General features: G+C 40.6%; 1 protein-coding gene across 2 annotated transcripts in view; it reads left to right on the top strand.

The window, feature by feature from the left end:
• Window positions 1-5,882: 5,882 nt before the first annotated feature.
• stac (SH3 and cysteine rich domain) overlaps window positions 5,883-12,070 on the top strand; it is a 302,110-nt gene continuing 295,922 nt past the window's right edge. For both annotated transcript variants that reach the window (XM_073869434.1, XM_073869435.1), the window contains exon 1: window positions 5,883-6,178. In XM_073869434.1, the coding sequence (XP_073725535.1) occupies window positions 6,026-6,178 (153 nt within the window). In that variant the 5' untranslated portion in view covers window positions 5,883-6,025. The remainder of the gene's footprint in view (window positions 6,179-12,070) is intronic.

Consider the following 12,070-nt stretch of genomic DNA (forward strand, 5'->3'; position numbering starts at 1 on the left):
ATCAGAGCAAAAATGCATAATGGTTTGAATTGCTCTTCCTCCGCTGCCTTGGCAGCCTTTGTTGCGGAGCATTGGCTGTCAGCCTTTCACTAGCTGTATTCTTACGAACCTATGTGTTTGGCTTGGGCTCCACATTGTGTCCCTTCGGGTTCCTTTGTGAGTATTATTCCGTGGGGTTAATCCTAGCAGGCCACGTTTCCCTTAGCAGAGCACTGCTTTGCTTCCACAGCCACGGCTGTCCTTATTCCTGTTTATTTAGTCCACCATTAGCCCTTAGGAGGGGTGGTGGCTTCCGCAGCGTTCCTATCCCGCTCAGGTAGGGCGCTTCCCAGTTGCTGGCACTCTGTGGGGTAAAAGGAACATCTAGTGCCTGGCCTTTCTGCCTAATCCTATTTCTCCATTTCCTTAAGGGAATTTGGAGCGTTTTTTGCAGACACTGGAAGAGGTCAGCCCCTAGTGGCGTTTTGGTAGAGATTCTGCTGCTTATAAAGGCACCTGGCGGGGGGGCGCTAGCATTATGCAAATATCTCAATGCCAATTTCTTTGGCGTTTTAGTAGTACTCGAAGCAGATTGGTCTCTCTAAGCGAGTTCCCAATTCGTCGGCCACGACGTGACGTCTCCGTTCCCTCCTTCAGGGAACGAGGGTTACATCTGTAACCGAGACGTTACTGTATGTGTTTTCAGTAACACTGTTCAATATTTTCTGTTACAGACAGTTCTGGATTTTGATGCCAGCAAACACTCACATTGAGTTCATCTATGTGATGAGGCAGGCTTCAATCTGGCCAAAACCAGGCATCGAGGCCGTAACGTAGTGGGACAAAGGGCTGTTGTAAATGTCCCTGGGCAGCGTGGGGGAAATATCACCTTGTGTGCTGCAATTAGTGTCCAAGGAGTCCTGCATCGTCATGCCACTCTAGGTCTCTACAATACTGCCCTACAAAGCCAAAGCACAGTAACTACGTATTTGGTCAAAATTGAGTTTGAAATGGGCTTTGTGAGATCTGTTGTGTCTTGTGACAAAGTCTCCTGGTTCAGTTTTGTCCCATTCCAGAGAAACATGTGTGCCAATATTGCAGTAACATGTTTGACTGCCTGGTGTAAAAAACTTTAGGGGCAATTTTCTCAGTTTCAGTGTTTGCGTAGTTACTGCACTTAGCCTTTGTAGGGCAGAATACAGGACAGAACATTGCATTTCTAAATGAACTACATGCAGTTGTGCAGGACAGACCAGAGCAGCCCAGGTTTGTTGTCATCTGGGATAATGTTAGTTTCCACCAGGCTGCTCTGGTCCAAGATTGGTTCACCAACCATAACAATTTCACACTTTTATACCTGCCCCCTTACAGCTCCTTTCTAAATGCAATCAAGGAAATCTTTTCAACATGGCAGTGGAAAGTATATGATTGGCAACCACCAGGGCCTGAAGTTAACTTTTTTGACCACCTGCCACAGTGACTTTTTATCAGCCAGTTTTTTTTTGCCTGAATAGTGAATGATAACACTGCTTTTAATGTATGAATTAAATATAATTATTTTTTACAGCTAAAAAAGTGAATTTCTCTTTGTCTTAGGTTGTTTGATTAACATTAATGACAAAGACTTAAGGAAGTTAATGTCTCTTTAAGACCAGCACAGACACCGTTTTTGACTCTCTAGTGTCTATACATACACTTAAGACATAACGAAATGTTTAGAATAAGAATACCGTTGAGATCATTTTGTTTATATGTGCCCTGTCAAGAGCAGAAAGATTTTATGTATGCTTGCTTTTAGGAACGCGTCTCTCCGATGTGCCCTATTGAGTACCCTAAAACCCGCGCGCGCACACAGAGACGGAGGGGGCACAAACTGCGCACATAATATGTTGTTTTTCATTACTCTATTCGCAAAATGTATGTTAATGTACTACAGTAAAAGAAACAGTAGCGCAACTCTCTCTAAAGTTTACACATCAAGAGTTCTGATCCGTCACAGCAGCACATCTGTGAAACTGCGATTATACACTGTAGCCTATGTCAGCATTGCATTTTCATCCCATCTCACCAACAGTTTAATACTTACTCGCACATCCAAACATAGTCAGAGAAGTGCCTCATCATCTTCTTTCCAATCGCATGAACATTGCGAAACAGCAGTCGCATCCTCTCAATGAATCACTCAATTTGCATCAGTGATATGCGCAGGTTGATAAGAAATGAGTGGGTGCCGGTTACCCAAACAAATATTTTAATGATATTCGGGCCGCAGTCAGTCGTTGGGTTTAAAAACTATTTTGAACAATTGCGGGCGGGTTAGTTGAAAATGTCGGTCGGGAGTGGGTTGTTTATACATTGACCCGCGCATCACTGATTCGCATTGGCTACCCACCAATGTGGCTGGTAGATTGACAGTGTTACCCGCCAATTGCAAAATCCACCCACATTTGGCGTGTGGTCGGGTGTTAATTTGAGGCCCTGGCAACCAAACACCCACATTGAGGTGGGATCCATCTAAGGGTGGATTCGGCACACAAGACAATATTTTCCCCGATGCCTAGCCGAGGACATCGCCAGTGATGTTGACGAGGTCTTGTGGCCAAATCCGAACAGAAGGTGGGATCCATAAGCCCCCCCAGACCCCCACCACACACACACACACACACACACACACACACACACACACACACACACACACACACACACACACACACACACATACATAAAACAAGTATGTTTTTTTCCCACAATAGCAGTTTATCCAGTATTGGTTTTGTTTTTTACTTTTGTTGCTAAATGTGATGACTTGTGATACTATTTTTCTTTATTTCTTTAAGAATGTTTTTTTCTGGTTTGATTACTGAATAAAATCTACTTTTGAGTTATACAAATCACTCTGAGAAAATGACAATAAAAATAGAAATACAAAGACTGTGTTTTATGTAAAGCCCATCAGTGTGTTTCTGGTGATATGAAGGAGTAATTCAAATAGTGCTTGTGTGTATTGTTTTGTTGTGAGAATTTTATTTTTAGAAAGGAGTTTTAATTGCAGTGTTTCATTTTGCCATAGATGTGAGTTGTTAATGTCCATGTGCTATGTCTGTGTGGCTTGTGTGTATAGAGGGTATGCATTGACGTCACTTTTACACGTGACCACGACCTGCAGAGCCTTCGCAATGGGGTAGGCAAGGTAGGCAGCGTCGTTTAGGTTGTGTATCTGCCCTCGTCAAACAGGATCAACCACTGTAAACAAACCACCACAGTGAGACAGCGCTATCACTCTCCAGTACTGCTCCGTGAATTGGGCCCCCCAAACTAGAGGGATACCCCCTATGCAACGACAAACACTATGAGTGCCCTAATCATTGTAATGTTGAAGTGTCATCCACCATCGCATACCCCCCTCAGGTTCCCCATTTACTGTCAGTGGAGAGAAACTGTCGTTCCCACACTCAGCACTACGCTGTGTTTAAATTTTAAAATGTCATGATGAAGCGCTCATACCCTTCAGGATTTTCCAAAAGACAGGGAAAGAAAAAGAATAGGAAAAACGCTAAAGATACAGTGGTACGTAAACCATTATTATCTCCAAATACAACTGTCTGGCCTGTTTTCACATCTCTGCGAACATAAACACACAACAGAAAAGACACAACACTGACTTTCAGCGCAGAAAAAAACGCTAGCTAAAACGCAGAGCTTCCACTGTAAACAATTGAAAACATACGCCGGCCATGGGTGTGAAAAAGCTTGTTGTGTCCTCCCCAATACCTTTCTTTTATTTCAACATAGTTCTTAAGAATGATAATAATAGTATGAATAATGAAACTTTTTTTACCTTGTTTTGTTGACAAAAAACATATAAAATTGTGTCATTCCCATCAACAATGCCTCATTGAAGACACTGTGTCCTTTCTTACACTCTAGTGGCCACTTTGTGTAGCGTAGCCTACTACAGAGTAATTCATGACTCTTAAAATGCACCAGAATACAAGAAATCCCATCGGAATTTTAAAAAATTTCCCGAGGGAGGACTTGGGACCTCACTTCACTCTTTTGCCTAGGGCCCCCAAATATCTTGAAACCGCCTGCCCACCTGTGATCTGTGGACGTTGGAATAAACGATCAATTTACTTCTCCTTTCTGTGTTTTTTGGCAGTCTGTAAAATTATAGCTCCGAATTCTTGTTAATCTGTTAGTTCAGTCTATCGCACAACAGCTTTTTCCCATTTTGACGCGTTTTTGCCAATGTCACGCTGTACTCAAATGCTTTGCCACTCAGTAGGCGTAACCGCAGTCCATCTCGTCATGTACATACCCTCTATAGTTTTGACATAATGAGCCAAATTCTTCAAAAAGTGTGTAAGCAATAGGCAAAAACTGTAATATTGAAAAAGCACTATTGCAGTACTTACAGTGAAGTAGTCACTATATTCACTAAACTAAACTTGTGATTACAGTAATACCCAGCTAACAATGTTTGGGAACCAAACATTTTTGCTGGGAGTATGCACAGTTGACATGGAGCAAAAACAGTTTAATGATCTACAGGACAGTGCGCATTGCCCCGGCTCTGTACACGCACTGAAAGACAGCACAGAGCTCAAGACTCAAGACTCAAGTACAGCACGTCTATTGGTACATTCCATGTTGTGTTTTTATCTATCATGTCTATCTAAAATAAGTACAACGACTATTAGACAATATCAGTTCTCACATATAAGTTACTAAATGAAAAAAGAAAATACAAACCGCTAGAATAAATATTAGACTGAGGTAAAACCTATGTTCTCTAATGGTTATTTTTAGGTTATTTTAAAAATATCCACCCTTCAACGTTATGGGAACATTATTTTATGGTTACAACCCCCCCCCCCAAAAAATAATAACCATTAGAGAACATTCTGTATAAGTTATTTTTAGGTTATTTTAAAATAAGAAACCTGCAACATTATGGGAACGTTATTTTATGGTTACAAAAAATTAACCAAAAAAATAACCATTAGAGAACATTCTCTAATGGTTATTTTTAGGGTATTTTAAAATAACCACCCTGCAACGTTATGGGAACGTTATTTTATGGTTACTAAAATAACCAAAAATAACCATTAGAGAACAATCTTTATAAGTTATTTTTAGGTTATTTTATAAATAACCATCCTGCAACATTATGGGAACATTATTTTATGGTTACAACCCCCCCCCCCAAAAAAAAAACCCATTATAGAACGTTCTGTATAAGTTATTTTTAGGTTATTTTAAAATAACCACCCTGCAACGTTATAGGAACGTTATTTTATGGTTACAAACATAACAAAAAATAACCATTAGAGAACGTTCTGTATTTTTAGGTTATTTTAAAATAACCACCCTGCAACATTATGGGAACGTTATTTTATGGTTGCAAAAAAATAACCAAAAACTAATGTTAGGGGAACGTTCTTGCTGGGTAGTGATTTTTTAGCAGTATGTGTCAAGTGTCTTGTTATATACCATAAACATGTATTTGTCTGTAAGCAGATGTCCTGGATGTTGTGTTTCCCATTTTTAAGGTAGTGTCTAGTGTTTTATATTATAGACTTATGTGTGTTTGATCTGAAAGCTTAGTTTGATTTTGAGTACAGGTGAAATAGCTTTGAAGGAATTGTTTTTAAATTTGAATTTAGTTTGAAAGTTTGAATTTGTGTTAAGGTTTTGAGAAAATGAATGATGGTTTCGAAAAATGTGTTTTAGCATTTCAGAAAAACTGTAAAGTTACACCAAATCTAGACTCATTTTTTAAAAAAGATGACAGTAATCCGATTTGAACTCCTCCCATAGCGGGTTCTGATTGGCTTTTCCACGGTCTGACAGTCAGTGAGCTGTACTGTACTGTAATGAATTAAGATATTTTCTGAGTCTGACGGTGGTATCTTCACTATGCGGCTGATGGAAAGTCGATAAACGAGGCGTAATCTCTTATTTTTAGTCCGGCGTTTTACAATAAACCATTAATTCTTCGCGGAACCAGTAGTTCAACTTCCAACTCAACTGAACATGTAGGCGAATGACCGACGCGCGCGGCTTATTTGGTGCTGTTTTAGTTATTCACATGATTCCTCCTGCCAACATGATCCAGGAGGACCCTATGGGAAAGGAAAACGCACAAGAAGAGCGTGAGCCTCAGTCTCCCACATCCATCAGCAAACAGGAGTCAAAGGTTTGACAAAGGCATCTCATGTATTTGTATATCCTGCATAGTCACTCATAGAGTTTAGTGAAGTGTAATTTTTTTGATGCTGTAAGACGTAAAATATACGCTCTGAACGCGTATTGTTACGTTGGAGTAGGCTACACGTGCATCTGTTGCTTTATAGAAACTATAACTTTACAGCGGGCATGACAAAAACGTAATCCCGAGTTCAAGGGAATATTTATTTCATTGATTTACACCTATACATACATAGGCTACAGACAGACAGAAAGAAATTGTTCTTCAGGAACGTTGTACTCAAAAGGTTCTTTGGAGAACCAACATTTTTATTTTTAGATATATTTTAAGACAACGTGTATATTATACGTTATATTGTTTTCCTTCAGTTATTTTCAATGTCAATGTATGGATGGACTCAAGTACATTTCTGCAAAAAGTGGATGCTCTGTGTAGATAAGTGATTGTATTGGGTGGTGTTTCGTCACCACTATTGGCTCGAGTTTTTTATCTGCTTTTCTGGGTCATCTGTGACACTGAGTTTGGCAAATGTTAGATTGGTCACTGTACTTTCACTGTAGGCTATAACTGAATGCCAGTTCGTTTTTGCATAGGCCTATTTATCTATAAATTAACTTACTTGAGATTAAGTGATGTGAAACAGTAGCCTAATCTTTAATTTATGTAGTTATTTACATAACTAATTCATTATTTAGAGTACACTCCTGAGTGAGTGTGAGAGCTATGTATCCATTGTTGCCTTTTCTGTTAAATGTAGTGTGAGTCACTTTTTCTCAGTTGAGTGTGAGTGAGGGAAATTGCATTCTCCCAGTCTGCACGTTCAATTGCTTGCAGCCACAGATGTTGTATTTTTTGTTTTTGAGATTCTGCAGTAATCCCGAAAAACTTAACGGCAGACCTGGTGCGATTTTCAAAGCCCACGACGCAAGTAGGCATTTTTGACGATACCAAATAATACACAACTCAATCTGCTGTAATGACTTTTCTGACCCTGACATGCGCAGTGGGAACCGCCTGTGACTTGAACTGTGAAGGGTCTATAGGGGTTATTCGATCTACGTCATCAATGTTCGCGGCGGCCATATTGTTGACATAGAACTGTCAGGGCATAAAAAAAAAAGTTTGGTTCCGGTTGGTTGTCAGTTTAGGTCATGGGTCGGTAGGGAATTTATTTTATTTTATTTAAAAAAAATTTTTTACAGTGGCAGCAAGGGATAGGTAGGAAATTGTTAAATATTTAAATTAGCGGATATATTTGAGGTGACTTTGGCCATATTGCGTGTTTGTCTCACGCAGCGCAGAGCCACGGATCTCCACGGATTATCTCTTTTTAATTGTGTGTGTGTGTGTGTGTGTGTGTGTGAGAGAGAGAGAGAGAGAGAGAGAGAGAGAGAGAGCAGGAAATGCAGCTGAACGAATACACTGCGTGTTTTAAAGTAAACGCAATATGTGGAGGCCGGTGTTGAATCTGTCTGTATGATATGAAAAATATCTTACGTGAGCCTGTGGCTAAAGTATAAAAGTGGAACTCTTTGTAGCATAATCAGGGCTTGACATTAACTTTTTTGCTCACCAGCCAAAGTGGCTAGTTGTTTTTCAAAGGTACTAGCCAAAGTTAAATTGTATATGATTAAATTTGACTTTGGCATCCTAAAATTACTTTAATTCGAGCAAATTTACTTGCTAAATTAGATGCAGACTGACTTCAAATGCAGTCTGACTACCCGAATTAAGACAACATTTAGCTGGTATATAGCTGGTATATCAGTATAGATCATATAAGATGCATGAAAAACATGCTAGTAATTAAGGCATAAATAGATTAACTTTGAATGAATATATTAAAAGTAGAACAGGGGTGTAGAAGAAACACTAATTCTAAACTGAAAAGATAAACACAAAACGCATCGATAACCACTTTAAATATTTATTAACAACAGCAGTAAATACTGTCAAGATATGTACATTAATTTTACTGTCCTGCAGATGTATTTTATAAGCTAAATGGTTTCTGATAAAAGTGATTTAAGACTTTTAATGACAAATGTCGGGAGGGCATTATTGTTACATTAAAATGATGCGCGAACCTCTCGATGGCGGGTTTCTTTTGATTTCGTGTGCATTCAGATATGCGCTGAATTACTCTTCGCTCTTGCCCTGAGAGTTTGCACGCAATTTATATCTAATCAATCACTTCCATGCAATTGTTTTATCTTTCCCGAAGTGTGTATGCGCTCAGACTGCGTCCTCTTGTGCATTCGCAAATCCATCAGCTCTCGCGCGCTCTCTGGAAGGTGACGCTTTGGTCCGCAACGCCCCGCTGATCGTGTGCGCGTCTCTCAACAGATCTCTGTGCGTTGCTCTGGGTGCAGAATGCTCATGGAAGTTGTAGTTTCCCAGTGTCCCATTGCGTATTGTTTATCATTTCGCATAACTTTTAAGAAAACAGACCCGCCTTATGGCCGAAATCTTACCCGCGTTTGGCGGTGTTAATGTCAAGCCCTGGTCATAATACCATAAATTCAAATATTATAATTCACTTACTGCCAGCAAAAATGAGCCTTGGTTTGTGCTCTCTGGAAGAGAAAAGCCCACTTGCATATCGTTGTTCAGCTCGTCTTTTTTTGTCTGTAATTTACAACTTTCGGCGGGGCAAAAGATCACGTTGCTGTGTACGAAACAGCATCTCGAATGCACACCAAAAATTACCACTTTCCCAGTGCTTTTGTAAGTGGCGACAACGATCTGTGAACAATTGTGTTAACGACTGTGTAGCTGCTTTGTTTGTTGCTGGAGGACGCGTGCTTTACAAAAACGGTGCTGTACTAAAAGGTAAATTATAGTTCGCCTCAAAATTTTTTTTATTTGTGTATTTATTTAATGTGTATTATTTCTTCCCCAAGCTCATAAAATAAATTTGGGTCGCACATAAATTGGCAGGGTCGGTCGGAAACCGGAACCAAACAATTTTTTTTTTAGGCCCAGTCTGTCAATTGACAAGCGAGGCAGCGTGGGTATATGCATATATGCATGGTATTATCGGTGTAATTTTTTTAAACCGCGCGATGGTGTGTGGTGTAATACACGGATGTTCTAACAACAGCAAAAAGAACCCCGGAATTAGTTTTTATGCAATACCGACTGTCAGAAAACATGAAAGGAAGGAGACAGATGAGTTGAACCAGCGAAGGAGAGACTCACAACAGCAAAGTCTGTCCCCATCATTTTACCACAGGTAAAGTTAGGGATGCCTCACAGCAAAGTCTGTCCCCATAATTGGATCACATAGGGTTAGCTGTAAGCAGTGGCTGAAACTGCTCTTTCAAATATGCTGCCATAAATTGAGACAGTTATTAAATTAGTATTAATAACTATATGAACATAATAATAGGTCTGGCATTGATACTAGGTAGGGAATTAAGGGCCGTCAGGGGCGGACTGGCCATCGGGAGTTCCGGGAGCAATCCCGAACGGCCGGTCCATTTCAGGCCGAACCGGCCGGAGGTCAAAATTTTTTTTTTTTAAATGCCCGACCAGGCGCTCAGCTGCAGCGGAACGCTGTGTCTGTTTCAGACCGGGCCAAACCAATTCTTCAAATCTTGAGGGGGGATAAGAGCGGCCCCTCCCAACTTGGACTGATCCTCATTTTTCCTCACATCTGATTGGCTCAAAGGCGCCGATCAAAAGAGTTTACTTTTGGTCAGGTTTGGATTCGTGCGAATGCAACATAGGCCCTGTTCCAAATGGCGCACTTCATGTGGACTTTCGGGCTCGTGGCCTTAAATTGCGCATGCTCGCTTAGTCCACGAGTCCGTAGGGTGTCCCATCTGTCATTTTTACGCTTTGAAGTGTGCTCATCAGCGCCTCCTTTGCCCCCTTGATGCGGTCTTCAGCGAAGCCCGCACTGCAGCAGGCTTCGCGCATTTTACCAACCCAGAAGTCCTTGTGAAAGAGAAATCAGACCAATCAGACGACGGAAGGGAGGAGCTCACACTGATGGGCAACTTCTCTACCTATTTCCGGTGTGACGCTCGAGTCTGTCCCAAAATACGACTCCGTTGCACCCACGTGGACTCGCATTAAGGGTCCCTAAAGTCTGGACTACGTGATGTCCTCAAAGTGTGCACTCTGAGGAGGACCACAAGTCCGGAGTGTGCCATTTGGGACAGGACCATAGACAAGACGGTAAAAATTGCGAAAACAAGAAAAGAAGAGAAAGAAATGGGTGGGGCCTAAAAAATAAAATTTTTGGCACAAGAAGCAGCTAAATGCGCCAAATTAACAGACCTTTTTCACAGTCAAAAGGACGCTGTGGCAGGAGGTGCAGATGAGGAAGGACCAGCAGCATGGACAGGACAGGTGCACAATTAGTGATGCATCTATTATACACTGAAATCATTTATATTTGCATTTAAATATAGGCATATATAAGGGATAATGTAGAGCGAGGCGGTTGTTATAGCGAATACAACCCCGACAGGCTTATCAGGACCCCACGCAAAGCGGAGCTTGAATCAGCCTTATGGGGTTGTATTCGCTATAAGAACCGCCTCCCTCTACATTATCCCGCTTATGAAATTGATGAAATAGCCTGCGTGCGCATTTTGGCAACAGAAGTGGTGTTGTTCCTCAGTGGTTTTAACGTGTTAGCAACTCAGTAAGTTTATCAAAACAGTTTCTGGTAATTGCGTTTGGTTGCACTAATAATATACTAATATACGTATATATGGTCACTTTATATTTGGCCATCTGCTAACGTCTTCTATTCACTCAACTATAGTACACGGATCTGGTAGCTGTGTTGAAAAACTTGACAAAGTCAACTTTTAAATATAACTTTCTCCGTCTGTGTTGCTTCACTGCTGATTCTTGCCATACTTCCATTGCCAACATGCGTGTGCATACGTTTCCACGTCATCATTGTGTTCAAACAGTAAAATGGTCTAAGGAATCCCTGTATGTCTGTATATTAGCTGTTAAGGTCACTGATGGAGAGAGACAGGTTGATGATGACCCTTGCAGTCATATTTATGAGGAGGAGGAAGGAAAGCAGAACAAGAGGAGGAGGAGAATGGAACCAGTACAAAAACAGTGATGGGGCAGTGTGCAGGGCTGGGTAGGCAATCATATTACCCTGCTGGAAAAACCAGCATACCAGCAAGACCAGCATATGTTGTGTTTTGGTGCTGGTATGCTGGTGACCACCAGCTAAACCAGCATCAAACCAGCATAGACCAGCATAATTCCCATGCTGGTTTGATGCTGTTTTTTTCAGCAGGGTAGGCATATCAATCAATCAATCAATCAATCAATCAATCAATCAATCAATCAATCAATCAATCAATCAATCAATAAATCAATCAATCAATCAATCAATCAAAGCTTTATTAAAGACACACAAATAGAAAAATACAGCACAATATTACATATTTACATATAGGATAAAATGCAATAGTTCCACTTACTAGATTATAACCAGACTAAAGCACAGATTGAATTAAAAAAAGGAATTATTCTTAGTCATATTTATTACTGATGTTCTTCTCATGCATATGTAGCTGTACAATCAGTAAGCAGAGGCAGGGTCCACAGCACAGGGGAAGTGGAGCCAGGGAGAGTTGAAAGTGAGTATCTACACACACAATCTCTATTTTATGGGACTGCATTGTAGTTTTTGATTATCTGAGTGGGTATGTGTGAGTAATTGTAACAACTTTATCACTCCAACTGACTGTACGCATGACATGCTGGTAGTTAGCAGTATAGTGTGACTTATGTGTTCGAGATTAGGTTTTGCTGACCTGGTTGTGTTTAGTGCAGTGGTTACTTGCTTATACAACCTGAGGAGGCAGGTGTTATCCTAAAGTTTCTTTAAGGTCT

The sequence above is a fragment of the Misgurnus anguillicaudatus genome, chromosome 7 (assembly GCF_027580225.2).
Source record: "Misgurnus anguillicaudatus chromosome 7, ASM2758022v2, whole genome shotgun sequence".
In the NCBI taxonomy this organism is placed as follows: Eukaryota; Metazoa; Chordata; class Actinopteri; order Cypriniformes; family Cobitidae; genus Misgurnus; species Misgurnus anguillicaudatus.